The following is a 21,885-nucleotide window of genomic DNA, read 5'->3' as shown; positions in this document are numbered from 1 at the left end:
TGAATTGCTTTCCTATTGGCCGAGTTCCTCCTCCCTGGGCCCGTGGGCACGGTGGCAGGGGGCACACCTGGTCCCGTTCTCTTTTCCAAGTCACCTGTGTTCCATGGCGTCAGGACAGGGCGTCAGGCCACAGTCCGCCCCTCCCCCCACCCCGCTGCTGGTCTCATCTGGCCCCTGCCCGCTGTACAGATGAGGAAACTGAGGCTCCGCGGGGTCCTGGGACATGTTTGTGCCCCCAGACCAGGCCTGCTTGTCCTCTGCTGGGCGCTGAGGACTTGGGCCCCGAGCAGCCCACCTGCGCCTGGGGAGGCCCTGGGAGGGAGGGACCCCCGCTGAGGCCGGGATGGGAGTTGGAGTCCAGGTTGGTACAAAAGGGTGGTGGCAGAGTGACGGCCAGCGGGCCTGTGTCCCAGCAGCTTCTGAGGTGGCGGCAGGCCTGGCGGGGTGTCAGGGTGGGGCACCAGCGGCCGCCCGGGCTGCACAGCGGCTTCCAGGGATGCCCAGCGGCTGTGGCGCTGATGACCCAGGGGAGGGCCATTTTGGACAGAGCTGGGGCCTAGGCCTGTGCCCTCGGGTAACATGGGGACCAGGGGTCTGGGGTTAGAGGCGTGGCCAGAGCTTTCTAACAGGGGTGGGGGGTGGGGAGAGCCAGCCAGGCTCCCCTGGGTTCTGGGAGGGTGTGGCCAGACTCTGCGAGGCTCCCTCCGGGCACAGCCCTGGGCCCTGTGGGTACCTACCTGCCTGGGCCCTGTGGGTGCGGCCCTGGTTTGGGGGTTACAGGCATCTTCACCCCCAGGATTTCCACGTTGGTGGGGTGGCCCCAAAGGGCCTGCTGCTCCCAGCCCCACCCCCCAGCCTGTCAGAACAGAGCCCCATGGCCCCTCGGGGAGGGCGGCCTCCTCTGCTTTTGGCGCTGGGAGCACGCGGCTGTGTCTGTGTCTGTATGTGCCCGACTGCAGGGTTCGGTGTCTCGCGTGCATGTTTGCACGCGTGGGCCTGTGCGTACACATGTGTCTGAGTGTTTGCTGGGCCCCGGGTGCCTGCGTTTGTGCGCGGGGCTGTCCCAGTGCGGGGACCCGGCGGGGACTCTGCGGAGGAATGCTCTGTGGGCTAAGCCTGGGGGACCCGGCTGCTGTGGGGGCGGCGGGGCGGGGCGGGGCGGGGGCGGAGCCGGGGCGGCCCCTCCTGCGCCTAGGATTTGGCCTTTACCTGTGGGGGGTGGGGGGTGGGGGGAAAGCTGAGAACTTAAAAGGCGAGGGGCGGGGAGGCTGGGCGGAGCGGCTCCTGGTGGCGCCCAGTGGAGCCCGCGGCACGGCTGCTGGAGCGGGGAGCCGGGAGCGGGGAGCTGGGAGCCGGGAGCGGAGCCCAGCCTCCCACCTCGCGCAGCGCACGGCCATGGGGGTGTCCCGGCGCCGCAGCGGTCTGGCCGCGCTCTGGTGCCTCGGGTTTCTGGGGGGCCTGGCGCGCGTGGCGGGCACGCACTACCGCTACCTTTGGAGGGGCTGCTACCCGTGCCCCCTGGGCCAGGTCGGCTACCCGCTGGGCGCGGGGGACCGGAGACCAGGTGGGTGCCGGGCGCGCTCTGCGCGGGGCGGGGCGGGGCGGCCTTTCTGTCTCTTTTTGAAGTTTGCGCGGCGCTGACAGCCCGAGGGCCGGAGGGCGGCGCGGGGCAGCCAGTGCCCAGTCCGCGGACATTCCTGCCCTCCTGGGCGGGCTGCTGACGGCGGGGTGGCCGCCCGGCCAGAGGGAAGGACATCCCCCAGCCTTTGCGAGGGGCCCCGCCGGCAGCTTTGGGGTGCATCCAGACGCAGGCTCAGGAGAGAGGCCCCGGGCGGGGAGCCTGCTCGCGTCCAGGGTCCTGGGAGCCGGGCCCCGGGTCCCCTGTGGAGGCGGCAGGTACTCTCCCCCCCTCCCCCCTCCCCCCAAGCCCAGTGAGCTGCGGGGTCAGCTGAGAGGACAGCAGCCCAGGGGGAGTGGGGGCACCCTGCCCTCTCCCCGAAGCTCAGATCTGGTCCCCATCAGGCCAGCCTCCCTGCAGGGCGCTCCTGGGAGCTCGGGCCAGGGATTGGGGTGGGGGTGGGGGTGGGAGTGAGGGTGGGGGTAGGGGTGGGCTTCTAGTGAGTCCTCACCTGATCCCCGGGGCAGCGGGCCCTCCAGGTCCCCAGGGCCGCTCTGTGCAGTGCACGTGGCCACCTCGGAGACACTGGCCCTGCTCCACTGTCCCCGGGGCCAGTCCCCGCCCTCCACGCCAGAGGGCACAGAGCCCCGGGCTGCAAGCTCGCCTGCCTCTCCTGCCAGCGGGGGGCGGGGGGGGGTGCGAGCAGGCTCCGTCCCCACGAGGTCCCCGGGCCAGGCCAGCGCTGCCGCTCCGAGGCCGGCCCTGGATGCCAGGAGACTGTGTAGCCTCCAGTGTGGGGTGGGCGGGGCTGGGCTCAGGGGAGCTGGGAGGCCCTGCCCTGGGGCCTGCTTGGGCTTGTGAGGGGCGAGGGGACCGGCCCTCGGATGGTGGGTGCACTCTCCGGGGTGAGCCCTGTGGCGTGTTGGGGGGAGCAGGGCTTGCTAACCGCTGACGGGGCTCCGTCCCTGAGGCCCAGGGGCTTCGGCACGGGCTTGTTTTGGGGGTCTCTGTCGGGGCAGCTGGTTCGACCTTGGCTGTGGGCTCCTGGGCGGGAGCTGGTGATGGGGGACGGTTGGTAGAGACCCTACGGCCCCCACAGCCTCAGGATGGGCTCCCCGAGGCCCCAGCTCTGCAGGCGCCACAGGGCCAGAGGGCGCCCAGGGGACCCAGCCCGTGCCGGCGTGATGTCACCGCTCCAGTGTGTGTGGCATGTCTGGGGCTGCCAGAGGTCTCCGTCACGTCTGTCCGCTGAGGGCAGTCAGAGGACCGGGCGTTCCGCAGCGCCGGGCCCGCTGGTCCTTACAATGCCCGCGGACTGGCCGCTGCCGCCGGCCAGAGGGCTCCGCCAGGGCATGCCGAGGCTTCAGGGCCGGGCATGGCGGCGGGGCCGGGGCTGGAGGGCGAGGCAGGTCCCGGCTGCCGGCAGTGCCGTTCTGGGGTGGGAAGGGCCGGAGTGGGGTTTCCCAGGGGCTGGGCTGGAGGCGGACGGAGTGCACACGCTCCCTCCACGCAGCAGGCGCAGGAGAGCTGGCCCTGCGGGCGGCAGGTGTGACCGGGAGGGAGGCTGGCTCTCATGGACGCAGGCCTGACCCCCCCCCCGCCCCCCCCCCCGCCACCTCCTCTGCCCGGACTGTCCTCACTGGTGTCCTTGTGGCCGTGGGGCTGCTGGGTCAGTCCGACGGGCAGCTGCTCCTCGGGGCCCCCTGCGCCCTGGACGGCGGTGCAGCCCCGCGGACGTGGCCCCGGGCAGGCTCAGCCCGGCCAGGTGTCCGCGGGCCTCAGGGGTGTCTCTGCTCTGGGCCGGGTGCCCTGCCCCCTGGGCCGGTCTCTCCTTGGCCGAGCGGCTGGAGGGAGCCCGGGGGGAACGTGATGCCGCCTGCTTGCCCAGCGCCGCCTCCGGGGGTCACATCGGGGGGCACATCGGTGTCCTGTCCCGGCTCCCCCTGCCTGCCACCCCCCAGACAGCACACGAGGCACCCCTTCCCCCAAAGCACTCCCGCACCCGGTGCTGCCGGCCTCCCTGCCCCCAGCGTGGGCCAGCCCCTCTGCCCGCTGCCCCAGGGGACTTTCCCACGGAGCCCTGGGCCTGAGACCTCCCACCACACCGGTTCCCTCTGCGCCCCCAGCCTCTTGGGGCTCTTTGGGGGCCGTTAACTTCTTTCCTCTAAGCTCCTTCCTGCGCGTCCTCCTGGCTTCGTCCGAGGACCCCGGTCACCTGGTGCCGGTGGAGAGGCGTGCCGCACCTGCCCCCCTCTCTGAGGGGCCTGGGAGGGGCCTGGGTCTCCCCAGAGTGGACATGGCTGTGCACGGAGCAGAGGGTCCTGAGCCCCCGGCAGAGACCCTGGGTTCCGCGTGCCGTTTCTGGAGCTCCAGGCGTGTTCTTAGCGTGTGGGCTGGTGGCAGGTCCATGCGTGGGAAGCATAGCCTGGGGGGCTCGGGGACGGCGGGGGGACCCTTCCCCGGTGTCACCTCCGCACCCGTCCCAGGTCTGCTCAGGTGGCTGCAGCTCGGGGATGGGAGCCGGGCGGGGGGTGCGTGGGGGGTCAGGGGGGCGTAGGGGGTGAGGGGCGGCGTTCCCTGGGTGGCGCTGGAGGGCGAGGGCACGGACTCAGTGAAACATCGGCCAGAATTAGGGGGAACCTCGCTCTGCAGCCACTGGGAGCATGTTGTCTGCCCCCGAGGTTTCCCCGCAGCTGAGGACTCGCCCCAAATCCCTTTTCCTCTGATGGAGCCGCACGGCCACTGGGCCTTCCCCGGCGAGGCCGGCCGGCGGTCAGGGCCTCTTGTCCTGGGCGGGGTGCCGGGCTGGTAGGTGCTCGGCTGGTAGACCCTCAGGAGCGAGGAGCATCGACGGGTGTTCCCTGGACGGCGCCTCCTGGCAGCCCTCCCAGACTGCTCCGGCCTGAGGGGCAGCTGCCGCGCTCCAGGCCCCACTGTTTCCCTGTCCTCTGAGCAGAGGCCTGTTCCTCCCTCTCGCTGTGTCCTGGGGGCCGGCGGTCCCTCCTGGCTCAGCCCCACACCCTGGCGCTGTGCCGCCTGTGCCACCTGCCGTCCTTCTGTCTGGCTGCCCTGAGGCCCAGCGGGGCAGGCGTGGGCTTGGAGGCAGGGCGAGAGGCGAGGGCCGCCGAGCCCCCACACCTCTGCATTGCTGAAGAAAGAGGGGCCCTCATGAGGTGCAGCCCGGAGCCCCCAGTCCTGGGGAGGGTCTCTCCACCCTGCTGCTCCCTCAGCCTCTGCCTTGGCCCAACCTCTGCTCCCCGTGTTCCGGCTGACCCTGCAGGTCGGGGTCCTGCGCCTCCAGCCAGGCGTGGGGGACAGGCCCCCCTTCTCTCCTGTCTGCCTGGCCAGAGCCGGTGAGGGGTGGGGGCGGGCTGCAGGTGTGACGAGACGGAGGGTCTGGGGCCTGGGCGGTGCCCTCAGTGGGGGTGAGCGGACCCGGGGCCAGCACAGAGCGGGGGCAGCCGGGTGGGTGCTGGCTGTTAACCCTCGACCCTTGTGCCCAGATGTGGACGAGTGCCAGGCGCACAACGGCGGCTGCCACCACCGGTGTGTGAACACGCCCGGCTCCTACCTGTGCGAGTGCAAGCCCGGCTTCCGGCTCCACGTGGACGGCAGGACCTGCCTGGGTGAGCTCCCCGGGCCCGCGGCCTCTCCCAGCCTGGCCTCGCTGGGCCCTGCCCTGCTGGGTGCGCCCAGGTCTGGGCCAGGGACAGCGCTGTTCCAGGGCCCCGTCCAGCGGCGTGTGGGAGGCCGAGGGCCCGGCCCGGCCTGTCACGGTCCTTCCAGCCCCGCTCCCAGGAGAGCCGAGGCTCAGGTGAGAGGAGAGGTCCCCAGGGCCCGGCTCCCCCCTGGGCTGGGCCCTGTGACCGGGGCCTCGGACCGTCTGCAGCCACGCCTGGCGGGCTGGGATGCCCAGGTGGCTCCCCTGGAGGGGCGTGTGCTCTCGTGACTTGGGAAGGGCCCTGGGCTGCAGCCGAAGCCACCGTGGCCCGTCAGCGGGGACCAAGGCTGGCCGTGCAGCCCCGAACTCCGGGAGGCTCATGCTGGGCCGTGGGAGGCTGGTCGGGAAGCCGGGCCTGGGGGTGGGGGTGGGAGGTGGGGGGCGGGGAGGCCACTCATGCTCTGCAGGCTGGGCTTCCCGGGCACCAAGAGCCCGGGGGTGCGCTGTCTCGGGCGGAGATACTGAGCAGTGGGACCCTGACCCCCCTTCCTCTGAGGGCTCTTTGGCCGTGGGGAACAGCCCCATGGGGAATGGGCCCGGTGGAGGTGCCGGCCCCAGACTGTGGCCCCTGCCAGTTCGGGGAGAAGGGGTGAAGGGGAGGGAGCACCAGGCACCCACTGAGGTAGAGGGTGAGGGGCTGGAGGCCGGGAGTCTGGTGTTGAGCGGTCAGGGCCCTCCCCTGCTCTCCCCCTCCTCCTCCCCTCCCCCTCCCCCTCCCGCTGGCTCTGGACACAGGTGCGGGGGGCACGGGCTGAGCCCTCCCTGCTGGCTACTGTCTGTGAGGCCCCGAGGGGTCGTTCTCCGGGGCAGGGAGCGAGATGCCCCTTCTTCCCACCCTGGAGGCCGCGAGGGCTGGGGGGCTCCGAGGGCCCCGTCCTGCCCGCCTGGCTGCCGTGTGGCAGGCGGCCCGCCAGCCCCGGGGGGCCCCCCAGCGCACTCACATGTCCGGGCTGCTGCTGGGAGCGAGGCAGCTGCCCCGTAAAGCCTCCCGGGGCGGAAAGTGGAAACAGATGCAGGAATGCTGTGGTGTGTGGTGTGCTGCAGACACAGCCACGGGGCAGCCCCGGCTGCTGCCCACGGGCGGGAGGGCTCCGGGGAGCCATGGCCACGCGCTCTTTGTCCTCGGGGCCCCGGGTCTCCCCGGATGTCCTTCCCACGCCCCGCGGGCAGGTTCTCCTTGGAGGAGGGCGCCTGTGGGGGCTGGGCCTGGTGGACACCCACGGGCCCCTCCCTGCCGTGGCTCCCCGTGAGGGGCCTGGGTCTGGGACACACTCTCCCGCCCCCTCGTCTCCCCACCTCGCTGATGGGGGCCTCCAGGAGACACTGCGGGGTGACAGCCAGCAGCCTGCAGAGGGGAGGTGCCCTTTGGGGCTTCGGGGGACCCATCGTGGCCTCTGAGCGTGGCCTTGGGCTGCTGCTTCGACGGGGTGGGCCCTGGTGCTTTCTCCGGGGACTGGGCAGCAGGGACCCGCTGGCAGGCGTGCGGTGTGACGTGGGGCTGGTGCCACCCTGCGCGTGGCCCTGGCACGTGGCTCCGGCGGCCGTGCACACGCCTATAAGGGAATTACGTCCTGGGTAGTGCCGGGGCCCCGTCCGCGGGGGGACGGGCAGGATGCACAGGGCTGAACAGTGAGGGACCCCGAGCTGTCTGGGGCGGGCAGAGCCAGGTGAGTCTCTCCTCCTGGCCCAGCTGGCAGCCACCCTCCTGGTCCTGCCGTCCTGGCCCTGCCCCCAGCGGGAGGAAGGGCTGCGGATGGCCGCTGACCGCACATGTGACCGCACGTGGGATGAGGCGCTGGGGTGTAGAAGCCCAGCCAGTCTGAGGGCAGTAATTACGGAACCCCAGGAAGCCAGTCCCGAGACAGCCAGCTGGTGGAGGCTGCCTCAGGGGCAGCTGGGGCTCGGCCACCATTGGCGGGCTCACCCCCGGCCAGCCTGCCTCACCCAGCCCCCGGCTGGCCAGCTCGGCTGGCCTTGTGCCAGGCCTGGGGGCCAGGGCCTTGCCGCGGAGCCACCCTTGAGGTCGGCCACTCACAGCCCCCACCTGCCCCTTCCTCCCTGGCACTCTGGTGCACCTGCCCCTGGGCTCCAGGCTGAATCCGTGCCCAGGTCTCGGGTGCTGCCACCTGCACCCCAAGCTGGGAGATCCGCTGGCAGAGGCAGAGTGGGCCCCACCTTGTAGGACACGTGTTTTCTAGACGTCCGGTTTCCTGCTGGGTGAGGTTCTGTGCCCTTGTGGATCTCCAGGCCTCACACCGGAGGCTCCTGAGTAGGGCGGCCCCTGCTGGCAGAAGGCGGGGTTGCAGCCCAGCTCTATTAGAACCTGCAACCCCCGGGCTGAAGCCCGTGTCCTGGAATGTGCACGCCGGGGAATGAGGGTGTATCAGTCAGCTCAGGCAGCCGTAACAAACACCACAGACGTTAACTTTCTCATCGTTCTGGAGGCCGGAAGTTTCAGATCCAGGTCAGTCCTGGTAGAGAGCCCGCTTCCTGGCTGCCCCTCTCGCCGCGTCCTCATACGGCGGAGAAGGGGACACAGAGCGAGATCTCGTGTGTCTTCCTATAAGGACCCAAGTCCTATTGGATCAGGGCCCTGCCCTTACGACCTCATTTCACCTTAATTACCTCCATGAAAGGCATACCTCCCAATACAGTCACATTGGGGGCTGGATTTCAGGGGGACATATGCATTCATCCTATTAGGGGGGATGGAGCCCCCTAGCCTTTCATCTTCTTTTTTTTCTTTTTCATATGTTTTTTTATTGATTTTAGAGGGGAAGGGAGAGGGGAAGAGAGAGAGAGAGAGAAGTATGGGTTAGTTGCATCCTGTATGTACCCTGACCAGGACTGAACCCGCAACCAGGGTGTGTGCCCGACCAGGAATCAAACCGGTGACCTTTCAGTGCATGGAACAGCGCTCAACCTACTGAGCCACACTGGCCAGGGCACCTCCCATCTTCTGATGGGCTCTCGGCTTTGCTTCAGGCCTGAGTGTGTTTTTTTAAAAAATGTATTTCTATTGATTTCAGAGAGAAAGGGAGAGGGAGAGAGAGACAGAAACATCAATGATGAGAGAGAGCCATGTGACACGCCCCATACTGGGGATCAAGCCTGCATGTGCCCCGAACGGGGACCGGACCGTGACCTCCTGGTTCATACGTTGGCGCTGAGCTGCTGAGCAACGTCAGCGCCAGCTCTGGACGCTGGTCGCACCGTTGCCGGCCCTGCCCTGAGCGCACAGCCCTGCGCCTGCGGAAATGTGCCCGCTCAGCCCCGGGTCCTGGCTCAGGCTGTGCGAGCGGCACAGGGCTCGGCCGCCTCCTGGCGCAGCCCCGGAGCCTCTGGGACATTCAGAGCGGGTGCAGCAGGGTGGGGCGAGGTGGGCTTGGGGGGTGTGAGGCGGCACAGGGACCTGGACCCCCTCCACCTGTGCCCACCTGCCTGTGATTCCTCCCCCGTGGGCCCTGGTGGGCTCAGTGCCAACTGCCTCTGGGCCCGTCCGGGGCGCTCTGCTGTCTGGAGGGCCTCCCTCCCCGCCCCCCCCCCCCCCCCGCCCCCAGCTCTGCCCCGGCCCCGCCTGGGCTCCCAGCCCCGTCTGTGAGCCTCCCGCCTGCCAGCGACGCGCTATGGTTCCTATTAGGAGTCCTGGTGTTGGGAAGGCAGAGCCAGGCGCGGGCAGCTCAGGCCACGCTCGGAACCTCCGGGGAGAGGGGGTGCCTGCTCAGAGCTGTCTCAGGTGACGCAGGCGGGTCCTGGGAGTCCGGGCAGAGTCGGGGGTAGGCGGGTGGGGAGGAGGCTCAGGCCAGCTATGATCAGGGGACAGAGCCGTTTCTGCCCCCCCCCCCACGCCCTCCTCTGCACCCAGGGCTGGCTTGGCCCCGAGGGACCCTCAGCGCAGGCGCCACCTCTCGTCCCGCGTGGGGAGCGGCAGGTCCTGAGCGCGTGTGTGGTGGTTTCAGACACACGTGCTTTGAAGCGAGCTGTGCTGCTGGCAGGCGGCGTGGCCGGGGCCCCCTGAGCGCTGAGGCCGCTCACGTGCTCCGCGGCCGCCGCACGGCTCCCGCTCCCCTGCCTCGGAGCTCTGCCCCGCGGTGCCAGGCGCGTGCTCCTGGCTCCCAGACTCGCAGGGGCGTCTCGGGGTGAAGCCCAGGCCCCCGCAGCCCCAGGTTTGCTCCGGGACACAGGCACCACATTCCTGTGGTTTTGCTCCTGAGTTCTGGAGCAAGCCGACGCCTTCCCTAACCACGAGGCCACTACCAGAGGCTCCACGGAGCTGCCAGAGGCCCCGTGCCACCCTGGGCACCCGGCCTCGCTCAGCACCTCCCCCAGGCCCGGCCCAGCCCAGCCACCCAGTACCCAGCACCGCTCGGTCCGCCTGGCCCGGCCGAGCCTCTCCCTGTAGGCCCCTCACGGAGGCCTGGACCAAGGTTGTCCTGGGACTGGGGTCCCGGGATCTGTGGCCTTACCCAGTGCTGTCCCCACAGCCGCTGGACGGGGGTGGGGTGGGGGGGGGACTGTGTGAGCTCAGGTTTCGAGTGGGGCCCGGTCTGGGGTGGGCAGGAGGAACCAGGGGCCAGGCCTGTGGGTCATGATGGCTGCCCACAGCCACCCCACGCCTGCCCCTCTGCCCCGAGGACCAAGATAGTGGAATGTCTGGGCCTCCACCACCCCTTGCTGGCCTGCCACCTCCTCCAGGGAGCCTCCTGGCCTGCTCTGCCTCTGGACCCTGGACACCCTGCTCCCAGCGGGTGCTGGGGCGCCTGGCTCCCCCTGAGAGGCAGTCCTGCGGCCGGCGGGGTCAGAGCACCCAGAGACGGACTGCGCCCCGCAGCCCCTGCATGGACCGAGAAGCAGGGGTGCCCGGGAACCAGACAGGAGGCATTAACACTCGGAGCCCCGACCTCTGGGATGGAGGTGGGAAGGACGGGGCTCAGAGTGGCCCCTCCGTCGCGCCGTCCCGGGCTGACCTGGCTCTCCGTCCCCAGCCATCAGCTCCTGCGCCGTGGGCAACGGCGGCTGCCAGCACGACTGCGTGCAGCTCACCGCGACGCAGCACCGCTGCCAGTGCCGGCCGGCGTTCCAGCTCCAGGCGGACGGCCGGCGCTGCTCCCGTGAGTGCCGCCACCGGGGGGGGGGGGGGGGGGGGGGGCTGTGCCTGGGCCGGGCGGGGCAGGAGGCACGGACCCCCCTTCAGACCGCAGGGAGGGCGAGGCCGGAGCCTGGAACCCTCGGGGTCCCCAGCTCCCACCCGAATCTCTCCCCTTTGCTCTGTTCCTCCGGGCGGTGGCCACAGGCAGGAACCCGTGTGCAGAGCGGAACGGCGGCTGCATGCACACGTGCCAGGCGCTCCGGGGCCTTGCCCACTGCGAGTGCCACGCCGGCTACCGGCTGGCAGCCGACCGCAAGGCCTGCGAAGGTAAGGCGCCCTCCCCGGGGCCAGCCCCGCCCGAGGGCCGCTGTGGAGGGTCCCCCGGGGCCTGCCCGGCTGCATCCGGCTGCCCGGCTGTGGGCGCAGGGCTGGCCTGGGGTGGCGCGGGCTCCTCGGCACGGCTGGGGACTGGGCGGCCGGGCAGGAATGCACCAAGGGCTGCGTCCAACCCGAGCCTCATTTGGGCAGCGATTGGCAGACTTCAGGTTGTGCTTATTTATTTACTTGTTTTATTTATTTTTAATGTTTTTATTGATTTCAGAGAGGAAGGGAGAGGGAGAGAAAGATAGAAACATCAACCATGAGAGTCATTGATCGGCTGCCTCCTGCATGCCCCCTACCGGGGATTGAGTTCACAACCCGGGCATGTGCCCTTGACCGGAATCGAACCCGGGACCTTTCAGTCCGCAGGCCGACGCTCTAGCCACTGAGCCACACCGGCCGGGGCTGCTGTCTTTAAATGTTTCTGGTGTTGCTAGGCGAGACCTGCTGATGAGAGCGGCGGGAGGAAGAGAGAGGGAGGCGCTTCCCTGCGCGGGCCGGCTCCCCTGTGGCCTCGGGTGTCCGGTTGGTTAACCCGCTGGGCGCCGCTTTCTAGAAGGGACCCCCACACCCGGCAGCGGGGCCCGGCGGCCTGCGCGGTGTGGTTAGTTAGACGCCCTCCCGGGCTTTCGGGTGTCCCGCTCCCCGTGTGACCCGCAGCCGCAGGACCCGCGTGGGGCGGGTGGCCGGCAGGGCTGGCGTGGGGCGGGTGGCCGCCAGGGCCGCCGCCGGTGTGGAGCTCTGGATGCAGGGGCTGGGCGGGCTCAGGGACAGAGTGGGGGGGCGTGGCCAGGCGGAGGCCGGGGGCAGCAGGACCGGAGCCTGGCCCTCCCGCCCACCCTGCGGGGCGTGGGGAGCCTGGGGGAGGGCACCACTGAGAGACGGGGGCGCAGCGAGGTGGTGCCGCTGCCATGCTGCTGGCAGGGCTGGCCGTGGGGGGGGCTCCGGAGGGCAGAGGGTCCGCGGTGCCTCTGCCCGGGGGGAGCTGGGTGATAAAAGTGGGTGCTCAGAGGGGCCAGCCGGGCCTGGAGCCAGAGTGCAAGTCGGGGCGGGCATGGGGGGGCCCTCCTGGCACGGGGGCCTGAGCCCTGGCCCGTGGCGGGTCCCCTCACACCACGGCACCGCCCCGGGCGTGTCTCTTCGGGGCCAGCACCCAGAGCCCCCCATCTTCTCCCGTCCAGACGTGGACGAATGTGCCACGGGGCTGGCCCAGTGCGCCCACGGCTGCCTCAACACGCGGGGGTCCTTCCAGTGTGTGTGCCCCGCGGGCTACGAGCTGGGGGCCGACGGCCGGCAGTGCTACCGTGAGTGGACGGGGGGGGAGGGGCATGAGCACCGGGGTGGGAGGTGGCGGCAGCCGTTTGCTTTGGCCAAGCTCCCCTGTCAAGGACAGTGCTGGGCGTAGGGGTGTGGGTGTGGGTGTGGGTGGGCCCTGGGAGGACAGGGGTGGGGGTGGGGTGGGGGTGAGGGTGTGGGTGGGGGTGGGGGTGGGCCCTGGGAGGACAGGGGTGGGTGGGGGAGGGCAGGGGTGATCAGGAGGCCAGCGGTGCCAGAGCCCAGCCTGCCCAGGCTCCCTGCTGCCTCTCTCCCAGCAGAGTGGACCTGGGGGCCCTGGCCGGCTGCTGGGTCAGGGAAACCCCGGCGGGTGGGGGTCACTCAGGCGCTGTCCCGTCCCGGCGGGTCTCGCTCAGGGATCGAGATGGAGATCGTGAACAGCTGCGAGGCCGGCAACGGCGGCTGCTCCCACGGCTGCAGCCACAGCAGCGCGGGGCCCCTGTGCACCTGCCCCCGCGGCTTCGAGCTGCACGAGGACGGGAAGACCTGCATCGGTGCGAACCCTCCTCCGAGGCCGCGCCCCGAACCCTGCCGCCCACGTCCCCGCTGTCACACCCCAGCTCGCTCCGCCCAGGCCGGGGGGCAGCGTCCGGGTGGGCTCCTCCAGCCCGAGTGACACCTCGTCACTGCGGTGTGAGGGTCCTCCCCCCAGGCCCCAGCCCGGCCCACGGCAGCGGGTGGCCCTGCGGCCGTGGCATCTGTCCTGGGGGAGTGCGGGCACCGGCGGGGGGAGGGGTGCCGGGGGGGGGGGGTCCCCGGTGCCAGCGGCTCCTGTGTGCCTGCAGACGTTGACGACTGTGCGGACGCGCCGTGCTGCCAGCAGGTCTGCACCAACAGCCCCGGCGGGTATGAGTGCAGCTGCTACGCCGGCTACCGGCTCGGCCCCGACGGCTGCGGGTGTGAGGGTGAGCGGCGGGGCGGGGCGGGGCGCCTGGGCTGCAGGGACCTGCCTGCTGGCTCCCCGGCCTGTGGTCGCTGGTCTCTCAGGGGGCGGGCGTCCACCGTCTCTCTGCGCCTGGGGAAGCGGGGATGGGGGATGGCTGTGGGGGGCGTCGCCCCGGCACAGCCTCTGGGCTCGGGCAGCCGGCAGGGTGGGGCGGGAGGGGCCTTCCCAGGCCCAGCGGCCCGGTGTGCCCGCAGACGTGGACGAGTGCGCATCCGGCCTCGGCGGCTGCGAGCACCACTGCTCCAACCTGGCCGGCTCCTTCCAGTGCTCCTGCGCGCCCGGCTTCCGGCTGGACGCGGACCGCCGGGGCTGCACGCGTGAGTCTGGCCCGTCACGTGGGCCTCCGTGAGGGACGTGTCGAGAGGGGCAGAGAGCTGCCCCTGCCCCTCCCCCGCCTCCTCCAGGCTCAGCGTTCCTCCATCCAGGGAGGGGCCGGGCCGGAGCGGCGGGGGGTGGGGGGATGGGGTAGGGTGGGGGGCGGTGGGTCAGGCCCTCAGGGCCCGGAGCCTCGTGTGTGTGTGTGTGTGTGTGTGTGTGTGTGTGTGTGTGTGTGTGTCCGAGAAGTAGGGTCAGGAGAGCAGCTGGGACCCCAGCCCCCAAGACCAGGGCGAGGCGGGGCCTGGGGGCAGTCGTTTGGGCCCTGGGTGGGCTCCGGCTGGAGCTGGCTCTGGTACGGGGGGAGGGGGGGGAGAGGTGGCCCCGAGGACGGGGTGGCAGGGGCTCAGGGCCTTTGTGTCCACGCAGCCCTGGAGACGCCCGAGGGGGACCCGGCCGGCAGGCGGCCCTTCGCGCGGCCCCTGCCCCACGTGGCGGTGCTGGCGGACGGGCTGCCCCACCTCCTCCAGGACGACGATGTGGGGGCCGAGGAGGCCGAGGAGGCGGAGGCCCGGGGCGCACTCTCCCTGGAGGAGAAGTTCGGTGAGCAGGGCGCCCGGGCTTCGGGTCTCGGGGAGGCGGCCAGGGCCCCGAGGCCCCTTCTGACTTGGGTGTGAGGGAGGGACCGCGGCTCAGGTGCAGCACCCTGCGGCGTTGGCACAGCGTGTCGGGGGCCGAGCCTGGACCAGACGGGCCCCCAGTTCCCCGGGAGGCCCCCCCCCCCCCGGGCCTGTGTCTTCTCCCACCTCCCACCTCCCACCTCGCCCCGGGCTTCCATGGACGGCCCCGTTCCCCTCCCGGCCCCGTGCCCTGGAGCCGGCGGTCTGAGCCCGCGCCCTCGCCCTCTGCCCGCAGTCTGCCTGGACGGCGCCTTCGGCCCCGACTGCAGCCTGACCTGCGCGGACTGCGGGAACGGAGGGGCCTGCCTCCCGGGCCTGGACGGCTGTGACTGCCCCGCGGGCTGGACTGGGCTCGTCTGCAACGAGAGTGAGGCCGCGTGCAGGGGGCCGCATGTGGGGGGCTGCGTGTGGGGGGCTGCGTGCAGGGGGCCGCGGCGTGGGGGGCGGCGGGGGCGGGCCTGGGCTGGGCAGCCCGTCCGGTGTGCTCCTTCCTGGGCAGGGTCCGCTCACTCACTTGTTCAGTGTCTACTGACCACCTGCCCTGGGCCAGGCGTTTGCCCCTCACGGGGGGCGGGGCTCCAGGACAAGGAAGCCTGGTGGTGGTGGTGGGGGGGGTCCTGCCATGTCCGTGGGGGCAGCAGGTCCCCAGGCCACAGCCTGTTGGTGGCCGGAGCTCATTGGACACCTGCTCTCCCTCCTCTGTCCGGAGCCTGCGCCACGCCCGCCCCACGACCCCAGACCGGGCGGCCTGGAGCTTGGTCTCAGGCCTTAGTGCCTCCCGGGCGTCTGCCAGCTGACAATGCCGGTGGGAAAGGCGGATGCCGGCGTTCCGAGGGACAGCACGTGGTCCCCTGCGTGTGGGCGTCCGGGGACGAGCATCACGCGTGTTCTGGGCGGTTGCTTCTGAGCTGGGCGGCTCAAACCCCAGAGGGGCGCAGTGTTCCTGGGGGGCTCTGGGCCCGAGCCCTGCTGCGGCCGTGACCCGGGCGCCCCGTCCCTGCAGCCTGCCCCGCGGACACCTTCGGGAAGAACTGCAGCTCCGCCTGCAGCTGCCGGAACGGCGGGACCTGCCACCCCGCGACCGGGGCCTGCCGCTGCCCTCCCGGCGTGGGCGGCGCCCACTGCGAGGACGGTGCGTGCCGCCCGCTGTGCAGCTGGGGGGCGGGGGAGGCAGCCCCTCTCAGCTCCCGCCTGGCTCTCTCCCGTCGCCCTTCTTCCGCGGGGGAGGGGCGGCAGCACGGAGAGGCCGCTGAGCGAGGAGCTGGTTTCCCTGTTGGCTGAGTTCGGGGCCGAGCGATAGCAGGTGGAGGAGACGGAAGAAGAGCACTCTGGGAATGGGTTCCCCGGGAGGGAGGGAGCTCCCCGTTCCTGGGAGCATGCAGGCAGAGCTCTGTGATGGCGGGCGGGACTGGTGGGCAGCATTACCCCGGCCCGTAGCTGCATGGGAGGCCACTCCGAAGGTGTGTCTGGAGGAATTGGAGCGTCCACGTGGGTAACCCCTCAGGGCCGGACGCGTCCTCCTACCGCCTCTCTTGCCAGAGAAGATAGCTGATGGAGGGCGAGCTTCCTCCTTAGCGCTGGCTGGTGGCCACAGCGGAACTGTCCCCGGTGCCCCGGGTGGCCGGGAGGGCTCCGCAGGGCAGGCGTCCAAGTCCCGGGCAGCGTGCAGGGCCCTGCCTCCCGGCGGCCGCCTCAGGCCTCTTCTCCCTGCCTCTCCCCCCTGCCTCTCCCCCCTCCCTCTCCCCCTGCCTCTCCCCCCTGCCTCTTCCCCCCTGCCTCTTCCCCCCTGCCTCTCCTCCCTGCCTCTCCCCCCTTCCTCTCCCTCCTGCCTCTCCCCCCTTCCCCTCTGTCCCATGCTGCTGGGGGCTGAGAGCCCGCGGCCTGTGAGGAGCGACCTGGGGGACGGGCCCTGAGCGGCCCCAGGACCCAGGCCGGTGAGGACTCCGGTGCTTGGCTTGTGGGGCCGTGTGGCTGCCCGAGACTGGGTCTCACGTGGGGTCCGTGGGCACAGTGAGCCTGGGCAGGTGAGCGGAGGACTCCCTCGGAGAGGCCTGCGGGCCGGCGTCCAGGCCCGGGCTGCATCCCCCCACGGCCTTGTCTGCCCCTGCAGCCTCCTCGCCTTTCTTTTTTTTCTTTCTTTTTTATAATTTTTATTTTATTTTTATTGTGGTATCACATAATTGTCCTCATCCCCCATTCCCATCCCAAACCCCTCCCCATGTATGCCCCCACCCCCCTGTTGTCCGTGACCCCTGGTTAGGCTCGTATGCATGCATACAAGTCCTTGGGTTGATCTCTCCCCCTTCCCCCCCCCCCCCCACCTTCCCTCTGAGGTTTAAGAGTCTGATTGATGCTTCCCTCCTCCTCGCCTTTCTAAGGACGCTTGTTGGGGGGGGGGGCCCTTGATAACCCGGATGGCCCACCGGGGTCCCTGGGGGTGAGGACGGGGGCACATCTTGGGGTCACCGCCCAGTGTGTGCAGCCCGTGCAGGGGGCAGGGCGGGGCGGGGCGGGGCTGCGTCGGGGAAGGGAAGCCAGAACTCTCCCCTGCCCTGGCCGCTGCCTGGGGCTGGACCGGCCGGGTGGGGCCGAGGGCCTTCCCTCTGAGGTGTGCAGGCTGGGCTGGGGGACCGCGAGGGAGGCGGGAGGGCTGCGGGATGTGGGGCAAACACGGGAGACCGGGGTGAGGCCTTGGCGTGGCCACCTGTGTGCAGAGCAGCTGGTTGGCCTCTGGCCCCGGCACCGTCCCGGCCACAGGCCCCAGGAGGGAGGCCAGGCAGGGCGGCGGCCACACCTCGGGTTCCTCTGGTGCCGGCCTCGCCCTCCTGGTGCCCTCGCTCATCCCCGGGGTCCTCCCTGTCTGGGGTGCAGGGGGCCCCGCAGCCCTCCGGCCGTGCCCCGGAGCTGGGCCCCTCGGGGCGCCTCCCCGGACTGGGGGCCCTCGTGAGGGGCGCTCACAGGCCCGCTCCGCAGGTTGCCCGCGGGGCCTCTGGGGCGAGCACTGCCGGAAGAAGTGCCACTGCGCCCGCCGGGGCCCCTGCCACCGCGCCTACGGGGCCTGCCTCTGCGGCCCGGGGCTCTACGGCCGCTTCTGCCACCTGGGTGAGTCCGGGGGCGGGGCCGCGCGCCTTCCCGCCACAGCGGCACGGGATGCCTGTCCGCTGCCCGCAGATGAGGCCGCGGGGGCGCGGCGAGCCCCGCTGGGGTGTGAGGTCCGCCAGGCCCCTGGGCTTAGGGCGTTGGGTGGGTCCCCAGCTCAGGCGGGGAGGCGGCAGGCCTCCCTCAGGAGCTCCTGGGGTGCAGGCTCCCCTTGGCTCTGGGGTCTCCTGGTGGCACATGAGTCCGGGCCCCAGTGGGGCTGCAGACCCCGGGGGGGCAGCGGGGGGCTGCGGGGGGCTGCGGGGAAGGTGGGTGGCGATGGCAGTTAGTCCCAGCAGCTCTGCGAAGCGCTTTGTAACAGGACTGACTGTTCAGAGGGGAGGACCCCAGGACCCCAGAGCTTCCCGCTGGGAAGTGGGGTGACCCTGGCAAATTCCGGAACATCACTGAGACCCTGGGTCACCCGTGCGGGGAGGACCCTGCGGCCCAGCGAGGGGGTGGGACCGGGATCGGGGGGCAGGCGGCCCATCGCGTCTGTGCTGCAGCCTGCCCACCGTGGGCCTTCGGGCCGGGCTGCTCCGAGGAGTGCCGGTGCGAGCAGCGGAACACGCGGGCCTGCGACCGGAGGGACGGCAGCTGCTCCTGCAAGGCGGGCTTCCGGGGCGCGCGGTGCCAGCACGGTGTGTGCCCGGTGCCCGGTGTGGGGGTGCTCCTGGGGGTGGGCGAGGGGTGCTCCTGGGGGTGGGGGTGGGGTGTGGGGTGCTCCTGGGGGTGGGGGTGGGGTGTGGGGTGCTCCTGGGGGTGGTGAGGGGTGCTCCTGGGGGTGGCATGGGGTGCTCCTGGGGGTGGGTGTGGGGTGCTCCTGGGGCCGCTGAACCCCACAGCCCCCTCTCCTCGCCCCCTCAGAGTGCGAACCCGGCTTCTTCGGGCCGGGGTGCCAGCAGGCGTGTGCCTGTCCCCCGGGCTCGGCCTGTGACCCCGTCAGCGGTGCGTGTGGGAAGCAGTGTCCAGCCGGCTTCCAGGGGGAGGACTGTGACCGAGGTGAGCGGCTGGTCCCTGGCACCGGGGTCCGGGGTCCAGGTGGTGCGGGTCGTTCGGTACACCTGGCACGGACCGAGCTGCCACCTGGGGTGCCACCTGGTGCTGCCTTTACACCCACCCCCCGGGCACCTGGAAGATGGAGGCTGCTGGGGCAGGGGCTGGGGCAGGGGCTGGGGCAGGGGCAGGGGCTGGGGCAGGGGCTGGGGCAGGGGCAGGGGCTGGGGCTGGGGCAGGGGCTGGGGCAGGGCCTGGGGCAGGGGCTGGGGCTGGGGCAGGGGCTGGGGCAGGGGCTGGGGCTGGGGCAGGGCCTGGGGCAGGGGCTGGGGCAGGGGCTGGGGCAGGGGCAGGGGCTGGGGCAGGGGCTGGGGCAGGGGCAGGGGCTGGGGCAGGGCCTGGGGCAGGGCTTGGGGCAGGGGCTGGGGCAGGGGCTGGGGCTGGGGCAGGGGCAGGGGCTGGGGCAGGGGCAGGGGCAGGGGCTGGGGCAGGGGCTGGGGCAGGGGCAGGGGCTGGGGCAGGGGCTGGGGCAGGGGCAGGGGCTGGGGCAGGGGCAGGGGCTGGGGCAGGGCCTGGGGCAGGGGCTGGGGCAGGGGCTGGGGCAGGGGCAGGGGCTGGGGCAGGGGCTGGGGCAGGGGCAGGGGCTGGGGCTGGGGCAGGGGCTGGGGCAGGGCCTGGGGCAGGGGCTGGGGCTGGGGCAGGGGCTGGGGCAGGGGCTGGGGCTGGGGCAGGGCCTGGGGCAGGGGCTGGGGCAGGGGCTGGGGCAGGGGCAGGGGCTGGGGCAGGGGCTGGGGCAGGGGCAGGGGCTGGGGCAGGGCCTGGGGCAGGGCTTGGGGCAGGGGCTGGGGCAGGGGCTGGGGCTGGGGCAGGGGCAGGGGCTGGGGCAGGGGCAGGGGCAGGGGCTGGGGCAGGGGCTGGGGCAGGGGCAGGGGCTGGGGCAGGGGCTGGGGCAGGGGCAGGGGCTGGGGCAGGGGCAGGGGCAGGGGCTGGGGCAGGGCCTGGGGCAGGGGCTGGGGCAGGGGCTGGGGCTGGGGCAGGGGCTGGGGCAGGGGCTGGGGCTGGGGCAGGGGCTGGGGCAGGGGCTGGGGCTGGGGCAGGGCCTGGGGCTGGGGCAGGGGCTGCGGCAGGGGCTGGGGCTGGGGCAGGGGCTGGGGCTGGGGCAGGGCCTGGGGCTGGGGCAGGGGCAGGGGCTGGGGCTGGGGCAGGGGCTGGGGCAGGGGCTGGGGCTGGGGCTGGGGCAGGGGCTGGGGCTGGGGCAGGGGCAGGGCCTGGGGTAGGGGCTGGGGCAGGGGCTGGGGCTGCCCAGGGCCCAGCCTAGAGAGGGCGATGCCTGTGCCTAACTGTCCATCCCCCTTCCTCTCTTCCTCCCCCGCCATCCTCCCTCCTCCCCCCTCCCTCCCCCCACGGGAACTGAGAGCGTCTGTGCTGACGCTGGGGTGCAGGACTCCTCCCGGGTGGCCCGAGCCAGCCAGACAGGCAGCTGCTCCTGGGTGGGTCCCGGAGCCGAGCCTGGGCTGGTGGCGTGGGCGTGGGCATGGGCGCGGGCAGGGTGGACGCCCTCCCGTGGGTGCTGAGGCCGAGGCCTGGGGCCGTCAGTGGGCACAGGGCGGTGGGCGAGGCGGGGGGCCGCGGCAGGTGATGGCGGGCCCGCAGTGCGAGTGTCGGAGCCGCTGCGGCCGACGGTGACAGGGCGCCGGCAGGGAGTGCCTCCCTGGGCACACGGCACTGTGTCCATGGCCCAGTGCCCATGGACCAGGTGGGCAGGGGCTGGGGGTCTGTGGTGTGGGTGGGGTGACCGTGGCCAGGGCCAGCCGGCTTGAGCTCCCCCAGCCACCGGCCTGTCCCCTCAGTCAGAGTCGCCCCCCAGCTTCCGTCTCTCTGGGGAATGAGGAGGGGCCGGGGGTCGGCGTCCCCGCTGCACCCAGGCCGGGTCCCTCCCGTGTGGGGGTCCCCAGGACGCCAGTGGTGACCCTGCCCAGGGCTCTGGGTCCCCTTGGGAGCAGGGCAGGTGGGAACCCCGCGGGACCCCTCTCCCAGCCCGACCTCGCCCCGGAAGCGCTCTGCCCTGGGCCGCACGCATCTGCGGAAGGAAGCGCCACGGGAACCCGGAGCCACACAGGCGGCCACTCGTGTCCTCTGATTCCTCTACACCCACCCCACCCCACGCATGCACACGAACACGCACACGAGCACGCACATGCACACACACACGCACATGAGCACACACACAAGCACGCACACGCACATGAGCACACACACAAGCACGCACACGCACACACGCACATAAGCACGCACACGAGCACACACACGCACACATTTAGCTCGCACCCTGCCGCCGGCGCCCTCCGCTCCAGCCCCGCCCGCCCCAGCGCTGTCTGCGGGGCCTGGGGAGGCCCCCACCCCCCAGCCCTGCCCACGTTGTCTTCTTTCTCTCCCGTCTTCGTCAAACGCCTCCCGCCCCGAGGATGAGCCACAGGAAATGGCTCTCATTCTTTCACAGACACGATGCGCCTCCCGCGGTGGCGAGGTCTGGAAAGGATTACGGAGCCAAACGCGCGTCTGCCCCCAATTAGCGGAGGGGAGGTCCCGGGCCGCGCGGGGCCACGTCACTGCTCCGTGGGCCGCCCCCCGCGGGGCACCTGTGCGTGCGTGTGCGTGCGCGTGCTCACCAACCGTGCCTGTGCCCGCGGTGGGATGTGGGGGGGGCCCCGGGCCTGGGTCCTTGTGACAAGGTTCCCTGGGGGGTGTCCTCTGTCCGAGTCCCATGGGGGCCTGGGCCCCACCGTGTCCCAGCTCAGCTCGTCCAGCTGTCACCCAGGTGGGGCGTTGTGCTCAGGGGTCTGGTTCGTGGGGTGTGGGTGTGGGTGTGGGTGTGGGGTGTGGGTGTGGGGTGTGGGGTGTGAGGTGTGGGGTGTGGGGTGTGGGGTGTGGGGTGTGGGTGTGGGGTGTGAGGTGTGGGGTGTGGGGTGTGGGTGTGGGGTGTGGGTGTGGGGTGTGGGTGTGGGGTGTGGGGTGTGGGGTGTGGGTGTGGGGTGTGGGGTGTGAGGTGTGGGGTGTGGGGTGTGGGTGTGGGGTCTGGTTCGTGGGGTGTGGGTGTGGGGGGTGGGTGTGGGTTTGGGTGTGGGGTGTGGCCTTCCCAGGCCTGGAGCACATCCTCCTGCCTCCTGCAGGGGGCAGCGCCCACCAGCCCGGGCAGGTGTGGGGTGCACAGGGCTCTGCAGAGCCCTCACGAGGTGGGGTGGGGATCAAGGTGCCCACGCCCTTTCCTGAGGCCCTGCGCCCAGCACCCTCTCCCTCCCCAGGTGGGAGGGACTCAGGGCCGCGGCACGGGGTCCGGGGACCCAGGGGCTGGAGGGAGGCAGAGCCAGCCTGCCCCCTGCTCCTGGCCCCGCTGCAGGGCTCCGGATGCCCGCCTACCCCTCCGGCAGCCCCCCCAGGCCCTGCCGCTGGGCCCTCCCTCCGGGGGCACCCCTCCCACTGCTCCAGGTCCCTGTCCCCTGCCCACTCCTGCGACCACCCGGGGGACCCCGCTGGGCCGGGGGGCAGGTGCCAAGGGTGGGGCCCGAGGGGAGACGGGCAGATCCGCGTGGGGGTGGCTGAGCCCCTTCCCCCCCACAGACTGCCCGGCGGGCACGTTTGGCGTGAACTGCTCAGGATCCTGCTCGT

General features: G+C 71.8%; 1 protein-coding gene across 1 annotated transcript; it reads left to right on the top strand.

The window, feature by feature from the left end:
- Window positions 1-1,298: 1,298 nt before the first annotated feature.
- On the top strand, window positions 1,299-21,879 carry LOC307096598 (multiple epidermal growth factor-like domains protein 6; the record flags this gene model as incomplete). The annotated part of the gene is made up of 15 exons (XM_079800902.1): window positions 1,299-1,564; window positions 5,122-5,244; window positions 10,325-10,450; window positions 10,633-10,755; window positions 11,991-12,113; window positions 12,501-12,638; window positions 12,930-13,049; window positions 13,285-13,407; window positions 13,835-14,008; window positions 14,321-14,452; window positions 15,089-15,217; window positions 17,059-17,187; window positions 17,730-17,864; window positions 18,091-18,225; window positions 21,838-21,879. Coding segments are annotated over exons 1-15 (1,921 nt in total), but the record flags the coding sequence as incomplete, so codon positions are not given.
- Window positions 21,880-21,885: the final 6 nt, after the last annotated feature.

This window comes from Cnephaeus nilssonii (genome assembly GCF_951640355.1).
Source record: "Cnephaeus nilssonii genome assembly, contig: SCAFFOLD_162, whole genome shotgun sequence".
Taxonomy (NCBI): domain Eukaryota; kingdom Metazoa; phylum Chordata; class Mammalia; order Chiroptera; family Vespertilionidae; genus Cnephaeus; species Cnephaeus nilssonii.
The sequence above is the reverse complement of the archived record's forward strand: the minus strand, read 5'-3'. Positions and strand labels throughout refer to the sequence as shown.